This window comes from Schistocerca piceifrons, chromosome 4, assembly GCF_021461385.2.
Source record: "Schistocerca piceifrons isolate TAMUIC-IGC-003096 chromosome 4, iqSchPice1.1, whole genome shotgun sequence".
Classification (NCBI taxonomy): domain Eukaryota; kingdom Metazoa; phylum Arthropoda; class Insecta; order Orthoptera; family Acrididae; genus Schistocerca; species Schistocerca piceifrons.
Window position 1 is genome coordinate 253,504,465 of NC_060141.1, and position 25,450 is coordinate 253,529,914.

General features: G+C 42.4%; 1 protein-coding gene across 1 annotated transcript in view; it reads left to right on the forward strand.

Moving 5' to 3' along the window:
- LOC124795768 (beta-3 adrenergic receptor-like) overlaps nt 1-25,450 on the forward strand; it is a gene marked incomplete at its 5' end in the record, with an annotated part of 137,781 nt that overhangs the window by 88,166 nt on the left and 24,165 nt on the right. The window contains one exon of the mRNA XM_047259852.1: nt 5,373-5,838. Within this exon, the coding sequence (XP_047115808.1) occupies nt 5,373-5,838 (466 nt within the window). The remainder of the gene's footprint in view (nt 1-5,372; nt 5,839-25,450) is intronic.

The following is a 25,450-nucleotide window of genomic DNA, read 5'->3' on the forward strand; positions in this document are numbered from 1 at the left end:
AGCCTGTCAACGCTTCAACGCGACTTTCATTAGAAGGATATTTAGACATGTGCGGTGATGCGCCTGAGTCTACGTACCATTCTGTCCGTGTATCTTTACCTGCAGCTGCCGTTGTGAGAAACGTCTGGTAGCTGGCTATCTTGGCCGAAGTTTTTTCGTCGTTTGCTGCGACAGTTTTTAGCCAGATGCCCGTACTTGTTGCAGTTATAGCACCTGGGACCCTTTTTGAATATTACATCGCTCTTTTTCTTGTTGACTCGCAGAGCAGCATCGCTAATCGATTGTTTATTACAACCCTTATCGTTTATTTCTTGCAGTAATTTATTTTTTATGGAGTCTCCTGTGATCGGCGCGTTTGAATTTTCTAAGCTCATAACCATAGGCTTACATTGGTCTGGTAATCCTGTAAGCAGAATACACCCAATCCATTCTTCTTTGACTTCAAAATTCAATCTATTTAATTTTTGTGACGTGGAAATTATCTTTGATACATATTCCTCTACAGACGAACAGTTCTCCAGTGTGGTTGACAGCAACGTTTTTAATAACCCCATCCTTCTGAAGAGACCAGAATCTTCGTAGACTTGCTTTAGCTTGTCCCACACTTCTTTTGCTGTAGATGTATCTTGCAAGTGAACGTATATCTATCGATGGACGGAGAGTATGAGTTTAGCTCTTGCTGTACAAACTTTAGTTGCATCCTGTACTTCGCCATTGACGCATCCCCACAATTGTTCGTGTTCTAAATATGTTCGCATAGTGAACTCCCAGGTACTGTAGCTTTCTCTTCCATAAGTCTTTCGATACTAGGCAATGGACTGGTATTTATTGGTACCATGATTTTAGCGATTACGTCGTTCCAAATAACTGCGCACTGCCGCTAATTTTCCCGAGACGGTGATCTCGTAATTTTTTTTCAGAATATTACGCCGATTTATAATTCTGGGCCCATAACCTGTTAGCAGAGTAATTTACGGGCGGTTTCTGATTGGAACAATTTATTAATACATTAAACAAGCTACATGAATTACACACATAAAGAGCACAATACATGGAATAAAACAAATCATTGCGTCCGTAGTTGCCCACAGCAACACAAAAGATATTCACACACCAGGGAAGCATAGATTCTAAAATCCAACAAGAACACACTTCGGTTTTCATATAACATTAGAGGAAGACGTCTAATGGGGTGAGATCGAGAGACTTTTCAGGACAGTTTACAGGTTCTCCTGTGTTAATACTCACAATGTTAAAGTACTGGTAGTCTACTGGTTCTGAAAGGCACGCCAAAGGACCATCATTCTGCAAGTACGTCCTCCCTCTGATGCATAAGGCTACGTCCTGCAATAACTTTAGGTCTGTAAATTGGCTACCTGAGTCGTGGAGGCAACATGACGGATCCAAGCAAGTAGTCGTCTCTGATACTGCCCCAAATGTTTGCTACACATTGCCTCTCATGACCCAATATAATTAACATCCGTAAACAAAGCAACGTCAGGAAATGGAGAGTCCTAGTTAGCCTGTTGCAGAATGCAGCTTACTAACTGAAGCCGAGGTGGATATCCATCTTGTCCAAGATCTGTGCACTGGCAGGACGAAAAAGACGAACTAGATGTTCACGCAAGACACTCCACACTAAACTATGATGAACACCAGACTCTTCATGTTTCGCAGTTCTAGTTGCCTCGAACCTCTTCTCTGAGCCTAATAACAATAATGCAGACAGATTTGTGCAGGAAATGTTTGATATAAATTCACTAAGCTGTTTGAACATTGCCTTAAGCTTCACTTTAAACAGTATATATTCCTCCCAATTCTCTCCATGTGTACCACTCCACGACATGCATTGCGACCGTGAAGCTAACACTAAAGCGTTTCATGCTCCCTTGCACAAAATTTTTGAACATCCTGTATACAATGGTGGTCTCTGTGCGATCCTGGAACCCTCAACCACGGTTTCCGATAACTGATGTATGATAATGATGCAGGCTGAAGCAATGAATTAAAGTTTCTGCCAACACCGGTATTCCAACTAGGGTCTCCTTCTTACCAGGCAGAAACGGTTGCCATTACACCACAATGGATCTGTGGCAGCAACCGCTATAATGATTACCCTAATACATCTCCCTACCCGATATAAATTCCAACTCAACGCCTCGCCAGTTTGCGTTGGCTGCTGGTGTTGGCATTAAGACAATGGCACATCTTGCCATTGTGTTGTTGCCCAGCCAGGTTAGCGGTGCGGGCTCGTTACAGGGAAAGTTCTGCCACACCGGATGGGCAAGAAAGTCGTACATGCCTATTGTAGCAGCTGAGAGAGGATTTGTACGACATAAGGTGAAGAGAGCTTATTTACAACGTCGTATTGGGGCAGCCTCTATGCGCTGGAGGCCTACGTCGAATTTGAAATGCCTCAATGTAAGTGTTCCACTGGCTCTACTGAGCTGCCTTCAGCCTTTATATACGTATTTGCACCTTTGTCGGTTGCAACATCTGTGCTTTCGATACTCGGGACCAGTATCGTTAGGCAGGCACAGTGACAGCTTAACTGGAAAACACTGTCATTTTTCCATTTATTCGTTACATTTCATATATCTATAGGAATACGAACTGTATGTAAAGTCCTGTGTTTCTTTTCCCCATTTGTTTATTACGTTTTCATGTTGTGTCTCTGTATTTCCATTTTCCTTTCCTTTTATCGTCTGTTACAAAGTTTTTGTGAATGTGTATGTCATTCTTCTGTGTACTGTGGTTATCGGGCAGGGATTCTCTGAGTAGTAGTGACAGTTTAGTCAACTTCTGTGTGGAGGCTAAGTAGTTAATGCTGGGCCAAAGAGACGTTAACGGTGATTGCTCAGCACCTATTGTGCACGTTGGTGCAAACAGCTGGAACGTACTTTCTCTGCCTATTTCCGCTTCTACCAGTAAACCTCCGTTAAATAGGGCGGAACATCACTGTTCGATGGGACGTCGGAAAGTGGGGTTGTCTACTCGATCATCTCTTATTATGTAAATTCAGGTAGTTTGAACGTGTGAGGATTTGGTTGAGGCTGAGGTGCTACTGCTTTGCTCAGAAGTAGAACCATGGCAAATGACACCAGAGGATTTCGGTTAGGGAGTGCGACGGTGCTTATTAACATTACAGGTATTTAAGTGTATTGTTGTCCTACTGCTGCTGGGCATTGGGAGAGTGCTTTGCCCAACCAGTGCCTTCTATGGTGGTGCAGGTCTTCTACGTTTGAATGTGTTGAGAATGTGCTATCCGTCTGTAGTATTAGCATTCTTTTTCCACGTTTCAATCTTAATTTCATTTCGTGGCTTTGGAGTTTCTTTGTGTTGGTTAGCTAAAGTAGATTACGTGCTTTTCTGCCACGTGAATAGTCTTCAGCTCAACGTTATTATTTATTCAAGTGTATTGTTCAGTTTAAGTTTCGAATTGTATGAAGAGTTGCTTCTTTTTCATATGTTTACAGTTTTGTTTTTATCTCAGAGATAGAGAACTTTCACTTTAGGTGCTCACCACGCGGTCGATTAGTAAAACTAACGTTTCTGTGGCCCATCGTGTTTTAATCTCGTATATAAATTTCTCCTAATATTGTCTGTTCTTCTGTGTGTGTGCTGTGAGATGAACGTTCCTGCGCATGTAGATGAGAAGAATCCTTCCTTATACCAGATCGAGGCTTTTAAGGTAAAGTTTTTGAAATAATTACGCTGCTCTATACAGAGTATCAAGCATTCCTGCAGTGATTGTTTTTATTTTGTAATTGAATTTGCTTGTGATTTTATTAATGAATAAATATTAAAAGACTTTTAAATTAAGTTCTTAGCGTTACTTGTGCAGCCTGTCCACCTTTCAGTCTGGCTCCCTCATGGCACCATGATTTGGTAATTTTTGGGTCTTAAATAATTTGTGCTAATATGAAAGTTTTTTGTTGAATCTAATCCAATGCCAGTCATGGAGATAATATCACAGCCATTCAGCGCCATATTAATTAATCGAACTATAAACTTAATTTAGTTGAGACTTATTCTGTACAAACGAGCTAGCTTACAATTTGAGAATCGATTGGGATGTTTAGTTGAAACACAAGTGGGTATCATTGGAATTACACACTTGGAACCTAGATCATATACACACGTTACGAACGGGGAAGAACTAACTACACTATAAATTACCTCACCACGCGTCGACACAATACCAGGTGACATTGGCCTCTGGTCGGATAATCTTTCTTGTTTATCACCACCAGACTGTTGCCTGTAACATCGCGAACTGAATAGGCTAATCAGTGTCAACGTCGGTGTCGTGTGCTCGCAGTGCTAAACTTCAAGAGCCTGAACTATTAACTGCTTCCAGAAGGCACTGAAGGGTGTACCGATGGCCGAAGTAAGCTTTTGGCTAGTAAGTGCAGTTCGTTTCAGACGAGTAGCTCTTACTAGAATAGCTCGGTTTGGATGGAATCGTGTAAGGTCACATCAGGTATACCTGCTTTTTTTAAAACTCTTTTATGCCACCTTGCCTGATAACACTTGGCATGTAAGAGCTCATCCAAGCCATACACACGACAAACCAGGTCTCAATACACTACAATACGGAAATAAGAGCTACCACACGTCAGCAGTTCAGTATGTCACTTGAAAACCGATTAGTGAGCGACATCTGTCGCACCCGAGGTGATGATTGGCCAAAATAACAAACGCACAAATAAAAAAAAACAGTACTCTGCTGCGAAGGTCCATACACAGCAATGTTCGCTTCACGATTGCTGAGCACGCCCTTGGTCCATCTGGATGGTCAGTAGCCCCACAGTTCCAAGTCTGTTCGCCTGTACACATCTCCGCAGCCGTCGTTCAGCTCTGTCATCTGTGCCCCTTGATGCAGAAAAGTTGCCCCAGTGTCAGTTTTGGACAGCGCCACTTTTCCAACCACGGCGGCACGCGAATATTTTAGACTTGGAGGTCTCGGAAATCCTTTCACCCTCGACATGAAAGATAATAAATGGTTCAAATGGCTCTGAGCACTATGGGACTCAACATCTGTGGTCATCAGTCCCCTAGAACTTAGAACTACTTAAACCTAACCAACCAAAGGACATCACACACACCCATGACCGAGGCAGGATTCGAACCTGCGACCGTAGCAGTCGCGCGGTTCCGGACTGAGCGCCTAGAACCGCTAGACCACCGCGGCCGGCGAAAGATAATATCGCGCACTTTTAGATGTCAGATAGTTCTCTCCATTTCCGCATTACGACAACGACTGCACTGTTTTCCGCGTCTCCCTGATAGTCTTTATATCCCCTTCACTGCAAATGTGGAGAATATAGCTAAGCGTTAAAAAAAATATGTACGCGCTCCCGTCGTTACAGGTTCCTGTACTTCTCGAAGTTCCGGCTGACGTTCTCGTCGCTTTTCTTCGTGCCGCTGGTGGCGATGGCGTTCATCTACGCGCGCATCTTCGTGGTGGTGCGCCGCCACCAGGCAGGCCGGCTGCGCTACGCGCCCAGGAGCAGCGTGCCCGGCGCCACCGGCAGCGGCGGCTCGGCGCAGCGGGCGCCCGACGCCGAGCAGCTGCACCTGCGACGGCAGAGCGCCATGGCGCGCTCCGTCAAGACGGTGCACACGACGCTGCGCATCCTCGTCTCCTACCTGCTGGGCCTCATCCCGGCCGTGCTGGTGTTCGTGCTAGTCTGCGACGACTGCCCCGCGCCGCTGCCGCACTCCGAGCCGCAGCACTTCCGCATGTTCTTCCTCTTCACGACCGTCAACCTCGCCGTCATCCTCAAGACGCTCGTCAACCCCTTCATCTACGCGTCCAGAATGCACGAGATTAAGGTGGGCACCCGTGAACCTCGTACTCGTACCAGTGTGGAATAATACGGAGGCAAAACTCTATAAAATATTTCTACAGGGTGTTACAAAAAGGTACGGCCAAACTTTCAGGAAACATTCCTGACACACAAATAAAGAAAAGATGTTATGTGGACATGTGTCCGGAAACGCTTAATTTCCATGTTAGAGCTCATTTTAGTTCCGTCAGTATGTACTGTACTTCCTCGATTCACCGCCAGTTGGCCCAATCGAAGGAAGGTAATGTTGACTTCGGTGCTTTTGTTGACATGCGACTCATTGCTCTACAGTACTAGCATCAAGCACATCAGTACGTAGCATCAACAGGTTAGTGTTCATCACGAACGTGGTTTTGCAGTCAGTGAAATGTTTACAATTGCGGAGTTGGCAGATGCCCATTTGATGTATGGATTAGCACGGGGCAATAGCCGTGGCGCGGTACGTTTGTATCGAGACAGATTTCCAGAACGAAGGTGTCCCGACACGAAGACGTTCGAAGCAATTGATCGGCGTCTTAGGGAGCACGGAGCACGCTAGCCTATGACTCACGACTGGGGAAGACTTAGAACGACGAGGACACCTGCAATGGACGAGGCAATTCTTCGTGCAGTTGACGATAACCCTAATGTCGGTGTCAGAGACGTTGCTGCTGTACAAGGTAACGTTGACCACGTCACTGTATGGAGAGTGCTACGGGAGAACCAGTTGTTTCCGTACCATGTACAGCGTGTGCAGGCACTATCAGCAGCTGATTGGCCTCCACGGGTACACTTCTGCGAATGGTTCATCCAACAATGTGTCAATCCTCATTTCAGTGAAAATGTTCTCTTTACGAATGAGGCTTCATTCCAACGTGATCAAATTGTAAATTTTCACAATCAACATGTGTGGGCTGACGAGAATCCGCACGCAATTGTGCAATCACGTCATCAACACAGATTTTCTGTGAACGTATGGGCATGCATTGTTGGTGATGTCTTGATTGGGCTCCATGTTCTTCCACCTACGCTCAATTGAGCACGTTATCATGATTTCATGCGGGATACTCTACCTGTGCTGCTAGAACATGGGCCTTTACAAGTACGACACAACATGTGGTTCATGCACGTTGGAGCTCCTGCACATTTCAGTCGAAGTGTTCGTACGCTTCTCAACAACAGATTCGGTGACCGATGGATTGGTAGAGGCGGACCAATTCCATGGCCCCCACGCTCTCCTGACCTCAACCCTCTTGACTTTCATTTATGGGCGCATTTGAAAGGTCTTGTCTACGCAATCCCGGTACCAAATGTAGAGACTCTTCGTGCTCGTATTGTGGACGGCTGTGATACAATACCCCATTCTCCAGGGCTGCGTCAGCGCATCACGGATTCCATGCGACGGAGGGTGGATGCATGTATCCTCGATAACGGAAGACATTTTGAACAATTCCTGTAACAAAGTGTTTGGAGGCACGCTGGTACGTTCTGTTGCTGTGTGTTTCCACTCCATGATTAATGTGATTTGAAGAGAAGTAATAAAATGAGCTCTAACATGGAAAGTAAGCGTTTCCGGACACATGTCCACATATCATATTTTCTTTCATTGTGTGTGAGGAATGTTTCCTGAAAGTTTGGCCGTACCTTTTTGTAACACCCTGTATATCTTCATCCACGAAAACCACCTTATGGTGTGTGGTAAGACGTAACATGTGTATCACTGTCACTTAGCCCATTACTTCTCCATTTCTGAATGGCCAACTGGATAACGATCACTAGCAAGGCTCTGTTCGAACTGGAATCTCTCTGATATTAGCTCCAGGCCCTTTCGCGAGATCGTACTTAGGAGATAGCAACATTTAAGTTTCGATCGTCTAAAAGCATACTGAACCAGTGGACCAATTCCAACCAGATTTCTAGTTCATATTTCTTACTGGCAGAAAACAGCTTTAGGGGTAGGAACCACCTATCTAACATAGTTCAGGAAATACCACGTTATAAACACGGAGATGATCGAAACTACCGCATTTTACATTTTGTTTAGATTTATTACTTCTTTGCTAATAACGCTATTCCCAAAATTTTTTTCAGACGGCATGGACATATGCCGCTGACTGTACCTAATGTCAGGCAGCAGCAGCCGGCCGAGGAACACGCAGCCACAGGGAAGTAATCGATTTTGAGACTTTCACTAGTTCCTAACCAGGAGCGAATTTTATATCATCTGTCTGTGACAATGTAGTCTCTCCCGGCGTATTAGTATATCAAATTCTTGTCGGGTTTCCAGCCGGATCAAACTGTCATCTGAGCACAATATTTCAGCGGTCCACCTGGCCGCCATCATCAGGTGAGAAAAGCTACGACGCTCTCACCGATAACTGATTCCACTCGCAATTGACTGCACTTTTATATGCATCGGATGTGCAACAGCGCATGCGCTAGATACAGTGAGCACGCGCTCAATCATTCCTGCTGCCCCTGGCGCAAAAAGAGTTGCAGCGCCTCTTGTGGTGAATATTGTTGAAAACGATATATCGTGAGAAATAATTATTCATAGCCGGCCGATTCAGATGCCGTTGTTTTTTCATATCTGATAAAACAGGATTAAACGTTTTACTTAGAGGGTATCCATTGTCACGATTAATAATTATATCTGTTGGTCTGATTTCGACAGATTCTTTCCAAACACAATCCCAGTACCGCGAAGCATTGGCAACTACTTGCGTCTCATTGTATAGCATCCTGTGCCCATCTGCAAGGCAATGCTCAGCCACCGCAAATTTATCTGGTTGCAATAATCATGTACGTCGATTACGTTCAATACACCTGTCGTTGACGGTACGAATAGTTTGGCCAATGTAAATTTTCCCGCACTCACACGGTATTTTGTAAATGCCAGACTTCCGCAAACCTAAATCATCCTTAACAGAGCCAAGAAGTGTTCGAATCTCAGCTGGCGGACGAAAAACACATCTGATCTCATATTTCTTCAAAAGTCTACCTATCTTGGCGGACACTTTCCCAGCATACGGAAGAAAAACCAGAGATCTAAAGGTATCTTCAGAAGGTTGAGGTAAACGTCTAAACTCAAAAGCGCGTCGAATTTGTCGGTCCGTATAGCCGCTATTACTGAACACGTCCTTAAGATGTTGCAGTTCCTGCGGTAAATTCTCAGCATCTGAGACAGCATACGCTCACTTAACCAAGGTCCGCAGGACTTCGGTACGTTGAAAAGGTGGATGGCAACTGGTAGCATGTAAATACCTGTCGGTATGAGTCGGTTTCCTATAAACACTGTGTCCAAGAGTTCCGTCTTCTTTTCTAGAAACTAGTACATCCACAAAAGGTAACGTTCCCTCCTTTTCAATTTCCATCTTGAATTTGATGTTCGCATGAAGACAATTAAAAAGGTCCAATAACCGGTGCAAAGAGTCTATTCCATTTGGCCAAACAAGAAACATATCGTTAACATATCTCAGAAAACATGAAGGCTTAAAAAAAGATGTCCTCAGGGTCATATCCTCAAAGTCCTCCATAAAAAGATTAGCGACTATGGGGGATAAAGGACTCCCCATAGCCACACCGTCGGTTTGTTCAAAATATTTGTCATCAAATGAGAAATAGGTGAATGTCAGAACATGACGGTAGAGCTTCGGTATTTCCATATCAAGTTTTTCATTAATTAAAATCAATGACTCTTCAAGAGGGACCCGAGTAAAAAGTGACACCGCATGAAAAATAACAAGTAAATCAGAGGGACCAAGACGAAGAACTTTAACGCTGAATAAAATCCATGGAAGTGGAAATTTGGTGTTCACATTTACCCACATAAGGACTGAGAGCCGACGCTAAATATTTTGCCAAGTTGTTAGTTGGTGCACCCCAATTAGAAAAAATGTGGCGCAATGGGACCCCATCCTTATGGATCTTTGGCATACCATATAACCTAGGTGGAACGGTCGAACCAGAACGTAGTTTTCTGATAGTGTCTTCTGGTAAGGAAATCTTCTTCAGAAGTGAAATTGTAGTCTGTTGTATGCGATCCGTGGAATCCTTCTGTACTATACGATACAACGGATCCTTATGTAAATTATACATCTTATTCACATAATCTGCCTCTGAGATTAAAACGGTAGCATTACCTTTGTCTGATGGTAAAATTAACAATTGAGGGTCCTCTCTAATAGACCGAATGCCTGCTCTACAGTTTGATCTGGCTGGAAGCCCAACAAGAATATGATATCACCTGTGTGCTTTAACAGTTTAGTTTCTTGAGTTTCTGCGTGTTAATTTAATATCCAATAACCACAGCTCTCGCCTTTTCGTTTGCGTCGGAAAGTATGCCGATTTTGTGACATATTACAAGTTCCTAATCAGGGGCGAATTATTTACTTTCACCTGAGAGCTTCGGTACCTAGGTTCTGAATCTCTGTGTATTAATCTAATTTATTAGACACAGCTCTTGCGTTTTCGTAGTGTCTACAGTAGAATCGCCAGCACCTGCCGATAGTCTGTTTATCTGCGTAGTTTAGTTTTGGACCATCTTTAGTATGGACAGAGAGTGCGATTGTTATGTGCGGATGCGAGCCGAGTTGGTGACACTTCACTCTCAGCTCCAGGCTGCGATGGCTGCAGTTACACAGCTTGAGGCTACAGTGAATGCGCACCGCTACTGTGGGCCGACCGTGGGGATCCAACGGACGCCCAGCACGTCTGAGTCCTGGAATCGGTCCTCACAAGTGGCCAGCCCAGTTACTCCTCGCACTGAGACTGACTTTTCACCTGCGGTCGAGTGGGAGGTCGCCCCAGGGCGTAGCAGGCGGCAAAAGACTTCCCAGGCGGCCGCACGTAAGGCCTGCCCGGTTTGCCTGAAAAACAAGTTCCATGTGCTGACTGCGGCTGACACTGCCACCGGGTGGTTGGGTTTCGGGTTCTGCTGAATAGGTCAGGTGTCCACTATACGCAGACGGCTAAACGGGTAGCATGGGCTGTGTGGCGTGGACTGGACGGTGTTTTAGGTTAGAGGGTCTCGGGAAGACACAAGAAGGGCCTCAGTCTGAAAGGGAGCAGGCCGAATACAGGAAGAACGTAGATACAGGAACCATCAGTATAACAGTTGTAAATTGTCATAGCAGTGTTGCGAAAGTACCAGAGTTCCAAGCGCTAGTAGAAAGAACTGATACTCAGATTGTTATATGCACTGAATGCTGGCTAAAGCCGGAGATAACGTCACCCGAAGTTTTGTGAAGAACCTAACGGAGTTAGGAAACGATAGGGGAAACAGGGTCGGCGGTGGCGTGTTTGTTGCTTTTAGAAATAGTTTATCTTGTCGCGAAATTGAAGTAGATAGTTCCTGTGAGTTAGTATGGACAGAGGTCATTGTTGGCAACCAAAATAAAATAATAATTCGATCCTTTTACCAACCTCCCAATTCAGAAGATATAATTGCTGAAAGGTTAAAAAAAACTTGAGTTTGATTTCAAACACGTACCCGACTCATACGATTATAGTTGGTGGTGACTTAAATTTACCCTCGATATGTTGGCGAAAATACCTGTTTAATTCCGGAGGTACGCTTCCGAATTTGTGCTAAACGCATTCTCTGAAAATTATTTCGAGCAGTTAATTCATAAACCCACGCGAATAGTAAGCGGTTGTGAAAACATACTTGACCTCTTAGCAATAACTAATACTGAGTTAATAATGAGCACCAAAACGATGCAGGGATTAGTGAGCACAAGTTTGTCGTATTGAGACTGCATACTGTAACACCCAAATCCTTCAAAAATAAACGAAAATATACCTATTCAAAAAAGCGAATAAAAATTCACTTGACGCCTTCCTGAGAGAGAATCTCCACTCCTTCCAAATTAGTAATGTAAGTGTGGATCAGGTGTGGCTTGAATTCAAAGAAAGAGTTTCGGCAGCAATTGTGAGATTTATACTGAATAAAGTAACAAACGACGGAGCTGATCCTCCTTGGTACACAAAACGGGTCAGAAAACTGTTGCAGAAACAACGAAACAAACATGCCAAATTTAAAAAGACGCAAAACCCCCAAGATCGGCAATCTGTTACAGAAGTTAGAAATTTAGAGCGGGCTTAAATGCGAGATGCATGTAATACTTCCAGAGTGATACTCTGTCTCGAAACTTGGCAGAAAATCCAAAAAGACTCAGGTAGTGTGTAAAGTATACTAGCGACCAGACACAGTCAATGGCTTCTCTGCGCGATATCAATGGAAATGCTATCGATGACAGTGCAGCCAAAGTAGAGTGACTAAACACAGCCTTCCGACATTTCTCCACGAAAGAAGACGGAGTAAAGATGGACAGAGAGAGGGGGCACGAGGAGATGGACAGAGGGGAAAGAAGGTAATTGATATACAGGATTGAAATATATACCCGGGTGACGCAGGGTACGTAGCTAATTTTAAGGATGAATAAAATTGTTATGCGCAACGCTTCTCTTGTAGCGTCTGCCACTGGATCTTGATGATCATCTCCATGACCCTATCGTGTGTACTGTGCGAAACTTTGTCGAAGCGCACTGCTCTTCTTTGTATTTTCTCTAGTTTATTTATCAATCCTAGCACGTAATGATTCCAGATTGAAGAGTATTATCGCATTTCAGAGTATCGTGGATGAACTAAACCTGAGACTCTGTATTACCTGTCATTAGTATTATTTAGTATGCCCGCTCTGCAGACATACTTCTAGATACTTAATGGATACGACTGCTTCCACGTTTGTTCTACAATCATGTAGCAGTACAATAACGGCTCTTCCTCTCTAGGAAGGTGGAAGGAGTATGTAACGGGTCTGTACAGGTGAAATGAAACTGATGGAAATATGATAGGAAGGGAATGTGACACAGATGAAGACGAGATAGGAGATACACTATGTGATCAAAAGTATCCGGACACCTGGCTGAAAATGGATTACAAGTTCGCGGCGACCTCCATCGGTAATGCTGGAATTCAAAATGGTTTTGGCCCACCCTTAGCCTTAATGACAGCTTCCATTCTCGCAGGCATACGCTCAATCAGGTGCTGAAATGTTTCTTGGGGAATGGCAGAACATTCTGCATAGATTGCTGCACTAAGGAGAGGTATTGATGTCAGTCGGTGAGGCCTGCACGAAATCGGCGTTCCATAACATCCCTATGGTGTTCTGTAGGATTCAGATCAGTACTCTGTGCAGGCCAGTCCATAACAGGGATATTATTGTCGCGTAACCACTCCACCACAGGCCTTACATTGTGAACAGGTGCTCGATCGTGTTCAAAGATGCAATCGTCATCCCCGAATTGCTCTTCAACAGTGGGAAGCAAGAAGGTGCTTAAAACATCAATGTAGGTCTGCATTGTGCTAGTGCCACGCATAACAATGAGGGGCGCACCCCCCCCCCCCCCCTCCATGAGCACACCATAAGACCACCATCTCCGAATTTTACTACTGGCACTACACACGCTGGCAGACCACGTTCACCGGGCATTCGCCACACCCACACCCTGCTATCGGATCGCCAAATTGTGTGATTCGTCACTTCACAAAACGTTTTTCCACTGTCAATCGTCCACTGTTTACGCTCCTTACACCAAGCGAGGCATCGTATGACATTTACCGGCGTGATGTGTGGGTTATGAGCAGCCGCTCGACCATGAAATTCATGTATTCTCACCTCCCGCCTAACTGTCATAGTACCTGCAGTGGATCCTGTGTGATGGTCTGGATAGATGTCTGGAATTCAAAATACGGCACTCTTCAACTGGCGGCGGTCAACAGACGAGGTCGGCCTGTACGCTTTTGTGCTGTATGTGTCCCTTCACGTTTCCACTACACTATCACATTGGAAACAGTGGACCTAGGGATGTTTAGGAGTGGGGAAATACCGTGTGACACAAGTGACGCCCATTCACCTAATCACGTTCGAAGTCCGTGAGTTCCACGGAGCGCCCCATTCTGCTCTCTCACGATATCTAATGACTGCTGATATCGATTATGTGGCTGTGGCTGTAGGTGGCAGCACAATGCACCTAATATAAAAAACCTATGATTTTGATGGTGTCCGGATGATTTTGATTACATAGTGTGTGATACAACAAGAAGAATTGTACATTGCACTGAAAGATATAAGTCGAAACAAGACCTCTGGAGTAGACGACATTCCGCGAGAACTACTGATATCTTTGGATGAGCCATTCATAACAAAACTATTCCGCATGGTGTGACAGACGTATGAAATAGGCCAGATACCCCCAGACTTCAAGAACAATCTAATAATACCATCTTCGTACATCCATAGCTGAAATGGAGCACAGTGGGACGTCAGCTGGTATAAATTTATATTAAAAAATGAAGAAATTCCTCCAGCTGTATTTAAGGTGTCGATTTTATTTTGGCAACTAGTTTCAACGTTGTAATAACGTCATCTTCAGGACCATACACTTGTTGACGTCAGCTGCGTGCGGCTGATACTAGAAGTGAGATATGGACGTGCTCCGTGTGCAGAATAATGTAGAAAACGGTAGAAACCTATCTTCGAGATCAGTTTGAATTCCGGAAAAATGTAGGAACATGTGAGGCACAATACTAACCCTACGACTTATCTTAGAAGATGAGTTAGAGAAAGACAAACACATGTCTGTTGCTTTTGTAGGTCTGGACACAGTTTGAATTTCTGAAGGTAGCAGGTGTAAAACACAGGAACAAGACGGAAGGTACAAGAGCCGAAGGGGAGTAATGCTTGAGAATTGAGCTTGATAGGGTTGTAACCTGTCCCCAATGTTATTCAGTCTGTACATTGTTCAATCATGCTGAAACACGACTCCATTACTTCAGAGTTTATTCTCTCATGAATCGTTACAGATCAGTAATGTAATGATGCTTTATTCGGTTTCTTACCTTAATTACCTTTTTTCCTGTGAAAATACATTCACTGCAGTAAAAACGCCTTCTGACCAAACACGTGGACTTTTATCACAGTGTGTTCAATTTGTTCTTCAGGTGTACAGTATAGAACGAAACAAATGCGGAACAGTTCCTTTGTAAGGCATCTGTAGTTATGTTTAAAGTGAATTTTGAGAGTTAAGGTCAATGGCTGGATAGCCTTTAACTATATTTATGAAGGCAGTAACTGTTCTTGAAAGAACGTATGAGGGTTAAGTTAGTCATCATTTATTTCAGGGAAAAGCTGCACGGTCATCAACAGTATCTGTTCTTTGAAGAACATTTACTGTCTTCATAAATATAGTTAAAGGCTACCCAGCCATTGTCCTTCGTCTGTGCAAATACGAACAGGTTGCCCAAACTCTTACGGGAATCGCCAAAGCGTGCGCGAGTAATGAGTGGATGGGCAAATGTCTATAAGGTACATTACATATGTGGAATTTTGGACAGTTGGGAACATGAGTCTCACGGGAAGCGTGCAAGGGATAAGTCCCTGCAGTCGCGCTGTTCATCTGTGTCCTCGGTGGCTCAGATGGATAGAGCGTCTGCCATGTAAGCAGGAGATCCCGGGTTGGAGTCCAGGTCGGGGCACACATTTTCAGCTATCCATATCGAGGTATATCAACAACACCTGTCAGCAGCTGAGGGTTTAAGTTAGTCATCATTTACTCTTTTACTTAACCAGTAACGTAACTAGTTTATTAAGTGGACTCGCTGGTTAGCAGTATAAGTAATCAGCAAAGAGAATGCGAAGGTCCGGTAGCAATGATGTCATTTAGAGTTCACATTTGTATAATAAGTTAATAAGCTGGAAATTTTCCGCATAGTGTTTTCATTAATAGTGCACGTAAAGCATGAAGCGTTAAGAGAAGAGGAAAGAAAAATATTGTACTAGTTATACATGTGTGTGATCGTCAATTCTACAAAGACACTTGGATTTTTGCGTGACAGAAAGCTTCCATAGCAATTAAATGATTTGCTTCCTGCAAATAATAGCTATATACGCATTATACAAGCGCATATGATGGAAGATTGAGTGGATAACCTCGTCCACATGGGCGGGAGGCTTAAATCCATTAGCTAATCACGGAGTTTACAACACTGGAAGCAGAATGACTTGTTATACGGTAATGCAATGCATTTCCTACGTGCAGCAGCACGGGAAAATCTCCCAATTAAGGCAGCATGTTGTTCCACCAATAGGCGTCCATTCACTTCAGAAGCTGTACCACTAGGAGCAGCAGCAAAACCTGTCCATTGAAACATTCACCAGCAAAGCCGTGCCTCTCCACTGCTGCATGGTCTCCGCGAGACATTACTTTCGAGCTGCCACATCTCGACCCAAAGGGTTGTCCATAGGACTGTTCGAATGGTTCACTCATGCGTCATGCGTGTACGTTTGAAAAATTCGTCGTATGTAGCAACTTCCGATAAGTAATGAACGGAACGAAATAGCAGCTGCGTTCCACTTTAGCAGGTATTGTGCAAAATGTTGGACACCGTGACCATGGCAGAAGATCATGTCTAACTTACAAGGAACAATGTCAGTAAAAATAAAATACTGAACAGTACAGCCTGAGAATGACTACGATGGAGATTACTTTTGTCGACGGGAAGTATAATGAATGAGTGGAATAAATTTGTTTCCAAACAAGATACATAGTGCATACCGTCAATATCTGAACAGTTCTGCTGAAATTTCCAGTGAAATACCGATACAGACAAAAGTGAGGTAAGAAATGAAACGAAATGTAATTACTCTGTAACGAGCCACTGTAGACCACAAGTTTCTTATTCACACCAAAAGACTCGGGAATCACGCCTGAACAACCTCCGAAATTTTGTCCGTGTAGCTGGGTTTACCACCTATCACCTATAGCCAGATGTCGCTTTTAAAGCTGTTGTAGTTTGGTTCATATACATTGTTTAGTATTAAGCTATCGTAAAATAATACATACAGGGATAGGATCAAAATTCATGCTTAAACATAAATTCAAATGCTGGCCAAGCCTGCAGGTTTCCTTGTTCGATTTGACCAATAACGGAACCTGTGCAATGTCGTCAATGAGTTGCATGTGTCAGTCTTGGTAATAACAGTATTCTTTGAGGTTGAGTGGCAAATTGTTGGTGCTCGTATGGTACGACCTTCCTTAATCAAGATAGCCAAATTGTTTGGTGTCTCAAGAGGCACCGATTGAAGAGATATACCACATACAAGGAGATCGGGAGAACATCATCCGCTCAGACACAACACGGATAACAGTGTGTTGACAGAGAACGTGACATTGGTCATTGAAGAGGAGTGTGACGAAAAATAAGACGATGATAACTGCAGAATGTGACCACAGAAGTGAAAATCGCACTCGCGAATGCTGTCAGCACTTCAAGACGAAAGGTGCTCCACAAGTTGGGAACTGCTGAGCGATCTGGAATTCCAAAACCGCTCTTTAGTCATGTTTATGCCCGTAACAGGAAAACGTGGCGCCTGAGTCATAAAACCTGAACTATGGCTCAAGGAAGAAAGTTATTAGGTCGGATGAGTCATGTTTCACACTTATGGCCGAGACTGAGCCCTAAAAGTGAAATATGGCGGCGGTTCGGTGATAATACGGCATCTGTATTTCATGGGTCTCCTGTTTACTCTGAAAGGTTCCATTACTACCAAGGATTATATTAGCATTTTGACTGATCAAGTGCATCCCTCATTCCAATGTGTGTTCCCCAATGGGGACAGTGTGTTTAAAGGCGGCAGGGCCTCTGCTCACACAGCTCACATGACCCAGAATTGGTTTTGTGTCCTGGCCACAACAGTCACCAGATCTTAGTACGAGGGCCGTTCGGAAATTAAGATCCGATTGGTCGCAAAATGAAAACCACACTGAAAAATCAATTTTTTTTTTGTCCACAATAGTTAGCCATATCTTGCAGCTACCTCTGTAACTAGCCACCGCTCCGACTTAGACATTTGTCGTGGCGTTATAGAAAGTTTCCAGTACCCCTGTCACAGCAAGTAGCCGCCTGTGCTTTCCGCCAGTTCTCGCTGGTCTGTCTTTTGTTGTTTGTGCCAAAATGTTATCTTTGTAGCCAGCGGTTCACGTGAGCAGAGACGAACAACGGAGGCAGCCAATTAAGGGCTGTATACTGGGTGATCAAACACTTCCCATCGAAAACGCTGCAGCGGCGTGTTCATTGCCACTGACAGAAAGCGGCTGAAAATTTTCTTGAAGAAAGAAACGCATGACGTTTATGATATGTGGGCTGCATAGCTTCAGGCGAAATCTCTCACCAGATCCGCATACTTGGCGGGACACACTGTTGTTTTAGGCATTTCTGCGTGATCAGTTTGCGCTCTGAACTGAAAGAGCTACGTGAAGCGATTGACAGCCAAACTGAAGACCCTGCCCAACACGTCTGTGCAAAGTTCCATCGGACTTTCACATTGGATTTCCATTTCGCGCTTAATCGGACATTACTTTAAGAATGTGCCTCATATTACTGATCCTTTGCAGCTTGCTTTCGAGAAAAGGGTACGTGATGGCTATCCACCTCCATCATCCACCTGAGCTTGCCATTATTTTGCAGGAAGATGGTGTAAAATTAGAAGAGTTCAACATGAACTATTGTCCACAATCCTTTGAAAAGCAAGAAGATTTGTGACAGTTTTGTACTGCACACATCGTAGATTTCATCGACATGTCTGAATGGAATCAGCAGTAGTCTCGGAATGGATAAATATAGCTCCTTATAGTTTCCGATAATCTGTAAGCATCCATCGCACTCGTTCGATGTTGTCTGCCATTTTCATGTTGACGGTCGACCCGAATGCGGGTAATCCTGGACACCTTTCTTTCTGTCTTTAAAGCGTTTAAACCACTGAAAACACACACCTACTTCAATGCCGTTCATTTGCACTAACATTCCGTAAGTCTCCATCGCCATTTTCCTTAATTTGAAGGAAAATTTTATGTTAACGAATTATGCTATTTTGCGCTTTATCTTGCAATGGCACGAGTTACACACTCACTTCGTCAGTTTGCTCGCAGCGTGCGCAACCACTTCACTTCAGTGATTTGCGTGGTAGAGGACTCGTGTTGACTTGTCTCTCAATGCGGATGCCCGGTTTTTAATGTACATCGCACATGACCATATTCCAAACTTTTCAGATGCACGTTTTAGCTTTGTTCCTGTAGATCATTGTCAGCCTAGTTGTGTTTCTTTTACTTTTCATCTAAGGCGCCAATGTCATTGGGGAAAATTCTGGTGAAACGTGCGTTCAGGTATCACAGCTATATTAAAAGCATTATATGGACTGAAACGAGCTAGCATTGGCGACGTTTTAACTGACTGAAACGTACGTGTATCGTTTCGGAAAAGAAAAAAAAGAAAAAAAATACTCGTTTCAGTACGTAGTTGTATATACGACGCCGATATTAATACGATGTACACCGAAATGGTGAATATGGTTGGCATGACACTGAGGTAACCAAAGTCGTACGATACCTCCTAATATCGTGTCGGACCTCATCTTGCTTGGCGTAGTGCAGCAGCTCGACGTGGCATGGAATAAACAAGGCGTTCGAAGTCCCCTGCGGGAATATTAAGCCGTGGTGCCTCTATAACCGTCCATAGTCGCTAACGTGTTGCCGCTGCAGGATTTTGTGCACGAACGGACAGCCTGATTATGTCCCATAAATGTTCGATGGACTTCATGTAGGGTAATCTGGGTGGCCAAGTCATTTGCTCGAATTGTCCAGAATGTTCTTCAAACCAGGCGCCAACAATTGTGTGCCATGGCGCATAGTCATAAAAAAAATGAAATAAAAAATCACGTCGTCGTTTTGAATCAGGACATTCATGAATGGCTACAGATGGTCTCCAAGTAGCCGAATACAACCATTTCCAGTCACTGATCGGTTAAGTTGGACAAGAGCGCCCTGTATATTCCATGTAACAACAGCTCACATAATTATTGAGCCACTACCAGTTTGTACGGTGCCTCGTTCAAAATTTGGTTTCGTGAGATCGTGGAGTCTGCGCCACACTCGGAGCCTATCATCAGCTCTTATCAACTGAAATCGGGCCTCGGAACCAGGCTATCGTCTAGGGTCCAACAAATATGGTCGCGAGCTACAAGAGCACTGCAGGCGATATACTGTTAGCAAAGACACTCGCGTCGGTCGTCTACAGCGATAGCCCTTTAATGCCAAATTTCACCGCATAGTCCTAATGTATACGTTCATTGTACGTCCCATATTGATTTCTGCTATTATTTCACGTAGTGTTGCTTCTCTGTTAGCACTGACTACTCTACGCAGACATCACTGCTCTCGGTCTTTAAATGACTGCGTTGTCCGTGGGGAGAGGTAATGCCTGACATTTGGTATTCTCTGCACACTCTTGACACTGTGGAATATAGAATTCCGAAATGAAACGTCACATGCTTCTAGCTCCAACTGCCATTCCACGTTCAACGTCTGTTAATTCCTGTGATGCGGCCGTAATCACGTCTCCAAATCTTTTCACATGAATCACTTGAGTACGTATGACAGTTCCGCCAATGCCCCGCTCCTCTAAGCCTTGTTTTCGATACTACTGCGATCTGCATCTGTGTATATTGGTATCCAACGATTTGTCTCGTTAAGTGTATTTCTAGGGAATGGGTGCAATGAAGAGGTTAGCCATTTTAATAATTTTGCTTACGTCGCTCAGACGTCTTCAAGTCAGTCACAGCTATAAAAATGTTCTTAGAACAGCACGTACAATTTTTACTAGACCGCGTTGAGCAATTCACAGCCGCAATGCTGCCGCGCAATTTCTTCTTAGGTGCGAACGGCGCTAATCGCATTAACCTATCCAGAGATATGTCAACTTGTTCATGTACGTATATGCAGCAGCTTACACTAGTTTTGACAACAGTTGTGGCCATGTCATAGTGGTTTCCAAACTTGTAATTCTTCGTCGAAAGCGATCATCCTCTCAATAAGGTACAACTTGTCAATATTACTGCTTGCCTTAGGTAATCGCCTGCATTACAATATGCTGAGTACAACTGATCTTTCTCAACGCAATGTTTGTGAATTAAGTGTGCTTGCTTTTTACTAATGTGACATTTCACCGATTCTCTAATAATGAATGGTAAGGTAAGGTGTTAGATTCGAATCTAAGATGTTATCCTATCGCATTTGAAAAATTCGTTTATTTGTACGGAGAAATTGATTAGGAAATACTGTGGTGATAAAAATCACGCGAAACAGAAAACAGAAGATTTCGTTTTCGTATGAAAAGTAATATATTTACGTAAAAAACTTATTCTAGTTTTTGATTTGGTATTCTTTCATTTACAAAGAAAAGAGATAGTCAAAGTGTGATATGTATCGACAATAATACTCGCTCATAGGAGGCTACATAACAAATATCGAAAAATAATTATAGTTAATGACATTTAGTAACACACACTGAATAAAAGGCAAATATCTTGATAATAGGGAATACATACGGTGCAAAATTTGTTACTTTCCCACGTGTAGCAAGTAATAAGCGTGTACATCTTGTTTTTGCATTTAACTGCGAGAAGAGGTGTTAATTACATTTATTTCGTTGTCTTGGCTATTATCTATTTGTAAACATAAAATAAGAGAAGAATTTGATTCTCAAATGATTTTCTTGCTGGTATACTCCGCTGAATCCTTCATTAATCCCCGCCTTTGATAAATGAGTTTCCCTTCCTGATCGTTGCCCAATATTCATGAATGGTTGATGCATTTTCTGCTATCGAAACGTCTTCTTTAACTAAAAGAGTCACAACATACGCTGACTTTAACAACTTCTCAAAAAATTTATAAAGCATTGCGCTCTCCGTTATTTGTGATGTTGCCACGAAATTTAATTGATACAATTAACAACTCGTTACGACCATAATTTTGAAATAAATAGAGCTGTTAGTACTTTAGCCACTGCGAGAGAACTTTACTAATGCTACTAGTAATAGAGTGATTGCTGTTGTTATAAAAATATCTTGTAACGTTGACATGAAGAAGTGTTCAGGATGTGTATGATAAAGAAACCACATCGTATGTCCTATCTAATGCCGGGACAGGTGGTTTCAAAAGGTTTTGTAAGGCAGACAGATCCACAGAGTTACCTAGGTATCCAATAACCTACATCAACACCACTGCATTTATAGGTTTGTTTTCTTTTATATAACATTTCCGGAAACATCAAACCTATTTTTTTACCAACGAGATACTTTCTAGTACCGCGAAAAACGTATCGTACGCTGTATCTTCTGTAAGTGTGAAAATATTACTCAGTTGCATTTACGGTATTTAAGAAGACATCTGTTGATCTTTAATCTTCGATTTCATGTTTTCCCATCTTCTAAAAAGTGAGAACAATATTACCTCATGCAAGACCTCGTATCAGTCAACACAGCATCGTCACTCTAAGAAGCTCTTCACTTCCAAAACTTCTCATCAAGAGAAAATTGGGAAAATGGACGAGATGGTGTGGCGAAGTAGTACTGGCACAATGGCATTTATCAGTGGCGGTAAGATATGAAATATTCAAGCGTAAACTGTTTGACGATTATACACTATTCTAAATCATCCCTCGCCATCAAAGTTTAATTTTATGACGCTACGTTTAGCGTAGTTTAGTTTTATATTCTCATTTGTAGAACTAAATGCCACAATTTTTTATTACTGACAACCACACGTAAATGATATCTGCAGTAGACTCTACGTAGTAAGACATTATATCGTATGCACAGATGAACATTCCTTTCTGTATTTTCCTTATATCTGTAATAGGACTGATGATATTTTTAATATTCGGGAAACGGGTATATCGATATTTGAAATGTATCATTATCGGCCTCCAATGGGTGGAAAAAATGTATCGATATATCTACATTGCAAGGGAGAAAATATCGACATACCGGCCTATAAAAATATTGCCTGCACATTGTAAATATACCGCTGTATATTTAAATATAGATTTGTTATTAGATATTCTGTACATCAACAAGCTAGCAGCCTCGTATCTTCCTTAGAGAAATTGAAAGGAAACGATACACATTCACGTTTGGCGATTTTTATCAATTATTTTCAGCGACTGTTTTTGAAGAATGCCGTTGTGAAGTAATAGCACGCCTAGTTACGTTAAAATTGCTTTCTATCGTAACTGGTGTGTTATTTCTTCACATCGGAAATCTTGTTATTCCATTCACACCGCCAACTCCCAATGTAATCAGATTTCTTTTGCGCCACCTATACGTGTTTCACACAGTCAAAGAGAAAGCCTGAACATGAGGAAATCTCAAAAAGTAGTAACATTCCTTCACATAATACAGCCCTAATCTCTAGCCTGTATGAGTTGAGTACGTATAATAAACGTGCACATGGATATATGTAAGTGATATGTTCTGTCCAAACACACGTTTGTGAGCCTTTGAAAGTAGCCATGCATTAAAATTATGATCCTATTTTTGTAACCCCTGCGATTTAAATGCGTTGGGCATCCCTGTAACGATGTCGTGTTGTCTGAAGACATGCGCCACGAATGGACTTTCTTTAATCACTACAGTCATTCCACAAATACATATAGTATTCAACGATTTCTACAAGAGTTACCCAAGATGCATTTACCGCAAATTGGTTATATCTCTCCAGAAACCTTATTCTCCCCATCCCTCTTTTCGACAAGAAACAAACAAATTGTGTAACTTAGCTCGCTCCTTAGGTTCGCTGTACCATTCCAATGCCACATTTCTCTGGGCGTGGATAGTACCAAGTCGAAAATGTACTCAGAACGATATACCAGTAAACTGTGAAACTTATATGAGTTGTTCTTGTCAAATACTTATTAATTAAACAATACATTAAAGCCATGTATTGAAATGTGGCAATACTGATTGCTGTGTTGCAGACATACCACTTAACTCCGAACATGTGATGACACGAACTTCTTTGTTCTTTTTCCTGTCATGATTCAGCTCCTGAAGTTCAGCTCCTTACTATGATACACCCCACTGTACCACGTATTAATGTTTTTCCAGTTGTAACCATGGTGTTGTTACCCTAGTCTTGACTTCATGGTTCGCTGCAGGAGCGAGACTTAAGGCTGAAGAATATTTCTAGATTTCTTCATACTCACACTTGAAATGTTTAGAAGGCTTTGGGTGGATAATTGCTGTCTAGCATCATGAGTATAGCACTAAAGGTTTTTCAACATTTCCTCATGTTTTCCCAAGAGCCAATCAAACCAGTGAATATTCATGATGTACTTCTTTGTATATGTTCAATATCACATTGTAAATTTTCACGTTTTTAGGCAAGCTAATCAACCGTCCAGTTTTGGTACGAGATAAGATGAATTTGTGTTGTGGCTGAGCGCTGGCGGAAACCTACAGGACCGTCCAAGCGCCGCGTCCGGTTCAGAGGCAGCGACTGTTGTAGGCGAGTCCAGGTACGAGCGCAAAGATTTGGCCGGGAACGGGGAAAATCCCAGTACGGGAAATATGGACGAAGCGTCGATCGCTTAAGAGGCCATGCTCCCAGCAATGACGGGGTTTGAGACAAAGCGAATTATGGTTTCTTACAGCTGTTTGTGAGTCTGTAACAATTTACAAACAAATATTAATGCAAATCTAATTATATCTCCGATCTCAGAGAAATGACGCACATCGAATGACAACAGTATTTCAATATCCTTAAAACTACAGAAGCTAATATTACACAGCAAATTAAGATTTTCATAGTGACCCTCTGCACTAACAACTTTCAATCGCTCCATGCGATTTCAACAAACGTTAACTCGAATGATAGCGTTGCACTGTAGCTATCATCCCTGAAAGCAACGTATGTCTATCTATTTTATTTGTTGATTTACGACGTCTTTTATATCTTTTTCATTATGCAAATGTTTGTCAGAACATCGTATTCTCCGCACTTACACAATAATTGAATATGGTATGAGTACCTCACATATTGTTATACTATAGTTATTCAATGAAAACTTTATTATTGTGCCAGTAACTTTATTTAAATGTTGACTGCGAGTTCTATTAAAAGCTGTGCAATTTAAAAGTGGTCAATGACATGTGTTAGCAAACACCATAAATGAAAAGAGAACCGAGAGACACCTCTGTTAAGTCGGCAAAAATAATTGTTTAAATAACATTTAACGACAATTCATTGTCATTTAACATGAGCGCACTTGCGCAACAATACTGACTTATTTATTTATGAACGAAATATTACTTAACCCTTTGTTTCCTGACATAAGAAAAAATTTACTTTTTAACATTTTCTTTGCAGAATTTATGCTATTGTGGCCTCAAATGACGGTAGGATTTTTTGTAAAATTTTATTTTATTTTTCACAACTTTTTTCTCTCCTGGTACTTAGAAGTACCGTCAGACTCCATGTACAGAATCACAACATGCGCAGAAAAATGTTCCAATTTTTATAACTTGTACCTTATTCCACATAAATATTAAATATTTTTACATTAGAAAATTAATTAATCGAAATATGATATTTCTGAATTTTTTTTTAAATTTCGCATAAATTTATTCTAGAGCAACTTCACAATACATAGTAACTTAGCTATACATTTTTGACAGTATATACATATCACATATTTAGTGATACCTTATGAAATTGTAGGA